Source organism: Myotis lucifugus, unplaced genomic scaffold (genome assembly GCF_000147115.1).
Source record: "Myotis lucifugus unplaced genomic scaffold, Myoluc2.0 scaffold_26, whole genome shotgun sequence".
Lineage (NCBI taxonomy): Eukaryota > Metazoa > Chordata > Mammalia > Chiroptera > Vespertilionidae > Myotis > Myotis lucifugus.
Genome location: NW_005871074.1, coordinates 86,020 through 91,649, shown reverse-complemented (window position 1 = coordinate 91,649; position 5,630 = coordinate 86,020). Strand labels below are relative to the sequence as shown.

At 46.2% G+C, this 5,630-nt stretch overlaps 1 protein-coding gene across 1 annotated transcript; it reads left to right on the top strand.

The window, feature by feature from the left end:
* The first annotated feature begins 824 nt into the window (after positions 1-824).
* CUNH8orf48 (chromosome unknown C8orf48 homolog) lies at positions 825-2,325 on the top strand. The gene has a single exon (XM_006109990.3). The coding sequence runs from the start codon at positions 955-957 to the stop codon at positions 1,816-1,818; it is 864 nt and encodes a 287-aa protein (XP_006110052.2). The 5' UTR covers positions 825-954; the 3' UTR covers positions 1,819-2,325.
* The last annotated feature ends 3,305 nt before the right edge of the window (positions 2,326-5,630 follow it).

Sequence of the window (5,630 nt, the reverse complement as noted above, 5' to 3'; positions counted from 1 at the left end):
GCTCACTCTCTCAACAGAGATATATTTATTGACGACCTTCTGTGCCTGGCAGCGCTGCCATGGTGTCTGCTCTCATGGAGATTTTAATTGAGTGGCGCGATTTGCTAATTGTCATCCAATACTCAGACCTGGCTGCAAGCTGTGAAAGGGTGCAAGGTGTTTGGGAGCTGCGGTGGGTGTGCGACCCTTCCCAGGGCAGAGGGACTCGGAGGAGCATCAGTCATTGATCACATCCAGAGGGAAGAGCGGTGTTGATGTGCCATTGGGAGGGGCCCCGACAACCTGTGATCTGAGAAACCCTGCATAGTCTTGGGAACACAGGGTTGTTCAAGATGAGGCTGGAGAAAGGCGGGAGAGACACGCAGGGTTTACAGGATGGGTTATTATTTCTATTCTCTCCTAAGGCATGGTCCACAAGTAGGTGATCTCTGGCTGTAGGATGAGCAGACACGTTTCCCTGTTTCTGCCTGCGCGTTCTGGCCAGCAGGGATTTTTATTTATTTATTTTTAATAATTTAAATCATTTTTATTTTGGGGGGGACTACTTTCTCGGGTTAGTCGGAGACTGCCTTTCCCTGTTGGACTCACATACGTGCTCTTCTTAGACCCCCGAGGGAAGGGTGTTTGTACCCTTTTTCAAGGATTATTAGATTTTGTACTAAAAACAGCCGCAGAGACAAGGGAGAAAGCGCTGTACAAGCCGTGCGAGACCTGCGGAGGCGGAGTCTGCGCAGTGGGGCCGGGAGAGGGGAGGAGCGCTGCGCCGGGACCCAGTGCGCATGACCGCCCTGCGTTGCCAAGGCAGCGAAAAGGCGTCACCACCGCCCGGAAGAGGAGCCGGGCTGAGCTGCGGAATCCCACAGGGTCCGGTGCTCCCTGGCTCAGGCCTGACCAGTTCCTGAGCCAGTCTTGACCAAAACAAAGCAGATGAGGAGCCGAGTCTGATGCCGTGTGATGGCCAACCGCCTAGAAGCTGGGGAACCCGAGGAGCCACGTGAATTGGCCCAAACGGACATCAGGGCCATGGACGACCTTTCTCAGGAGACCTTCGAGTCCTTCTCTGACGAGGTACAGACTTCATGTTCATTCAGTTCCCCAGTAGGACGGCTGCCCTCGCCTCAGGTGTCTGGGGGCAAACCTGAGCGTGGAGAGCCCACTGCACGCTTGGAATGTCAAGATAAACAATCTGAGCTTTCAGAAAAGAGGTTTAGTCAGAAAAGAATCAACTACCTCAAGGGGAAAGGAACTAACTCTGGAGGGTACCAACCAGACACTCACCCTCAAACAGAAATCACTCCGGTGTCTGATGAACAAATGCATGCCCTGCAGACTTTTTGCACCGTTAAGGTAAACCTGATGCATCACAGAGCAACCTCTAAAGGGAAGAAGAGCAGCAGACATAAGAAGCTGCAGCTTAGAACGGATGCAGAGGCTTCAGAGATAGATGCCATCAACTGTACTGCCCCCGACGAGCTTGTGAACAGAATCCATTTAAAAAACGTGATGGCAACACTAAAACAGGCGGCAACAGTTAGGCAACACGTTCCTTCTAGGTGCCCTGATTGTAACAGAAAAAGAGCAGAACTGGCTCAATCTGCCTTCCTGAAACGAAAGAAGACTCTACTGGAGTCACTTCTCCTCCAAGAGAAAATAGATGAACATCTTCATACTAAAGACTTTCTTACCTTTATTGGAGAAGCACATCGGGGCCTTCCCAGGCTTTCAGATGACCCCGGGATAATCTGGAAAAGGCTGAATGAGAAAAGCCAGAAGAGAGAGTCTGGTTTTGAAAGGTCAGATCCAGAGCAGAAGATGTAGCGGAATGGAAATAGGGCTTGTCATTCACTGTTTGCTCTACCACCTCTCAAACCACTGACTCCAACCAAACAGGAGATGCTGTTTATTGATGATAATGTGTAACGTGGATAGATGTTTTTGTTGTGTATTTGAATAATGGTCATCATTTCTACAAGCACTTTGGAAACTAACTTAAAAATGTACTATGCTTTCTTCACAGATTTGAGGACTAAGAACTTTTGATCCGGTGTGTTTTTCAGATTATAGAGGGCAACATGGTAGTTGGAATCGTTACAAAGTTTTTACAACAATCCCAGAGAGAGATGCTGGTAGTTTTCGACTAGGGTTTTGACAGCACAGATAGAAGTACAGAAATGTAAGAGATACTTAAGGAAGTAATAATTGACAGTCTTGGTGAAGAAATGGGTATGGGGATCTAATGAAAGGTAAATGTTAAAAGTGTTACTGAGTTTCTGACTTGTGTACTGAATGAATAATAATTTCATTAAATTGTATATAGAAACATTAGAAGAGGATCATGTTTGATGGAAGTGATTAGCAGCGTGATTATTTGGACATGACTGGTTTGAGATATATTTGAGACATCCACTTTGAGAGGTTGAGAAACATTGGTTGTTTGTGCTTGCAGTCTGGAGAACAGGTTTGACCTGTATATTTGAAATAAAGGGAAGGGGCCGCAGATCATTGGCACGTAGTTGGAAATTGAAGTCATAGATGTAAGTTCTTTGGGAAGAGGATAGGGTGAGAAGTGAATAAGAGGTATAACTAACTCCTGAGAAATTCAGCAATTAAAGGCTGAATAGAGGAGAATAAGCCACCAAAGGTTTAGAAGATATTATCATGAAAGGATGAAAGAAACCAGGATTGTGTAGTGTCACAGAGAGCAAAGAGAGAAAAATATCAATATCAATATGGGTTTTTAAAGCACGCAAATGCAACAGAGAATTCATGTGAGATATTTAGTCATGTCCTTGGGCTCTGTTGATCTTAGCAACAGCCATTTCACTTACAGAAATTGGCCAGACAGGCAAAGTAAGTTGAGGAATAAATGTGAGGACATGAAAAATATGAATATAGACTACTTCTTGAAGTTCAGCTGTGGAGGAAAAGAGAGGGGAAAGGTGGAGGTATATGTATAATTGAGGGGAAAATGCTTGAATAAATTACCTAAAAATCCATTTTAGGGGCCATATTTTATGAAACTTCTCTTATTCATTCTAATTTCCATTCTGATGAAACAATATCATCCCTGAAAATACCATGGCATTTTGAAAATACATTTATTGAAAAAAGTTTTAGCTGGCATTCTGAGAAATTCATTTTCTATAAAAATACAAATCCTATAATTTGTAACAATACCTAGAGGCGATTTTTCCTCATGCCTAACAACTAACCTATCCCAGTCGAAAAGAAATTTGTGAAAATCAGTTATAATAGTCTTTATAACATTCCAATACTATTTGATTTTAGATTTTCATTTATGTATAAAAATACTTTCTCCTACAAAACTTAGCATATTCCCTCATATGAAGTCAGTCAAGTAAAATGGGAATCAAATAATTACCATTTGCATAGTAACTGTTTATTTGAACTACACATTATGTCATGCTTTATCTTTGGCATCTCACATAATCAAAATTCTGAATAATTGCCATTTAGAATTCCCCCATTAAAGGTCACAATGTACTCATTTAGTCAACTAAACCAAAAGTCATAGTCATCTTTTGTTCCTCCTTTTTAAAAACTAAAACCTCAAGTTAACTATTCTTTCGGCAAAGACCATTGGCTCTTTCTTCTTCAATATTTTCTGACCATGACTTCTTATTTTCATCTCATTACCACCTCCACTCCTAGTTTCTCTCTTCAGTGCATTCTCCATATAGTTGTCAGAATTATTTTTCTAATTACAAATCTGTTCAATTTTCCTGATTAAAAAAAGCTCACTAAATGATTAATCAGTACCATAGGAATAGTTTAAATTGATTAAGACCACAAAGAGGTTCTTTAATATCTGGCCCAAATTTACCAACATAACCTCATCTTCTATTCTCCACCTTTATATTAAAGCTCTCTATAAGACTTGCAATTCCCTGAGCTTCTTGTGGTTTACAAGTACACATTCATTTTGTTAAAATTCTCTTAATTGCCTTTTCCAGCAGGTGGACTCCTCTTTTTCCCCTCCTCATATTCAATTATCCCTTCTCTTACTGCTCCCCATCCTCTTCCTTATTTAGTTTTAAATTTTACTATAAAATGAATAATATATTTACACTAAAGGCCTGATGCATGAAATTTGTGCAAGAGGCGTGGCCCTTGCAGCCCCAGCTTTGTCTGGAAGGTCATCCGGCTGTTTGATCTAATTAGCATATTATGCTTTTATTATTATAGACTAGAGGCCCAGTGCACAAAAATTTGTGCACTCGGGGGGCATCCCTCAGCCCAGCCTGCCCCCTCTAACAGTCTGGGAGCCCTCACAGGATGTCCTACTGATGTCCCTGTGGGGAGTGGGCCTAAGCCGCAGTCTGGCCTCCCTCTGTGGAAGGCAACTGGCTGATCACGAATATAGATACTTTCTGAAGGCAGCACAGACTCCTTCCTTATTTCTGTGGTTGGAGAATAGGGGACTAAAAGGTGGAGACAGAACTGTGTCCGGGCCTGGGGCTCTTGTAGGCAGCAGAAAAAAGGAGAGGGCTGGGGAAAGTCTAAACACGGTTTTCTTCAATTGTCCTCCCTTCCTCTGGGCCCCTCGCTCTGTTCTTTCCTTGTCGTGGTGGACGCTTGGGCCTCGGACTGACAGGAGCCCAGCGACGGTGGAGTTCAGCCCCCTCACTTCTCAGCTGAACATACAACCACCTCACATTCCAAGTGGAGCTGTTTTCAAGTGGCTAAAGTGCTGGCAATTCATGCCTCCCGGCCTTTCCCCTCTCGGGTTTCCTCCTTGGGTTAGTTGCAAACTTCACGGAGACACCGAAGCAACTCTGCCCTAGTAGTTCTGCACCGGCCCCTGCCCGGCCCAGCCAGGCACTCTTCCTTGAGGTCTCTGGGTCCATAGTCTGAGCTCAGGGAGGTCACCCAGAGCCCATTCCCCCGGACAGGTGGGGCAGGGGGGCTAGCTTGAAGAGCTGGAGGAAGATGGCAGAGTAAGAGTTGGTATGAACCAGTGCCTGCTTAGCAGACTTCCTAAGCTCCCCACTGGGCCCAGGCTGGGCACCTTCCTCACACCAGGAGGATCCCAGCTGAGGTCCCCTCCCTGCACCCATTGTTCCCCTCCCTGTTCTACCACTGGGAGAAGGGAGCAGCTCACCTGCTCTGGACCCTGCCAACCTGGCAGCTGAGCACAGGTGGTGCAGCCTAGGGTGCTGGTGGCTGCGAGCCCTTCTCCCCCTCCCTGAAGCATGGGGCAGGGTTGCAGCAGCTCACAGCCGCCCCTGGGCACCATGCATGGAGACACTGCTCTCCACTGAGCCACCATCCACTCTGGACCTGTGGGGGTTGGGGGTGGCCTCGGGCTTCCCACTGGCCCCACTGAAGCCAGGATTCGGCTTGGCCGGCCACCCCCGCAGCCCTAGGGCTCGACCATGCCCCCACGGCCTCATCGCCATCATGAATCACCGTGGTACTTGAACCGTCCCTATCTACAAGGAAGTGGGCCATCCCCGATCACCATGGGTTCACTCCCCCGGGGAAGTTGGGCCTTCCCCAGCAAGGATTTTTGGCAGGAAGCTGGGGCTCTTTAAGGGAAGAAGGAAGGATTGTGCAAGCCAGGGCAGAAGTGGGGAAATTGGCGGGGAAACACAGCCCCCCCCCCAGGC

Excerpts from the sequence above, each read along its gene's own strand:
- CUNH8orf48 (XM_006109990.3), top strand. The coding sequence starts at position 955 with ATGGCCAACCGCCTAGAAGCTGGGGAACCCGAGGAGCCACGTGAATTG.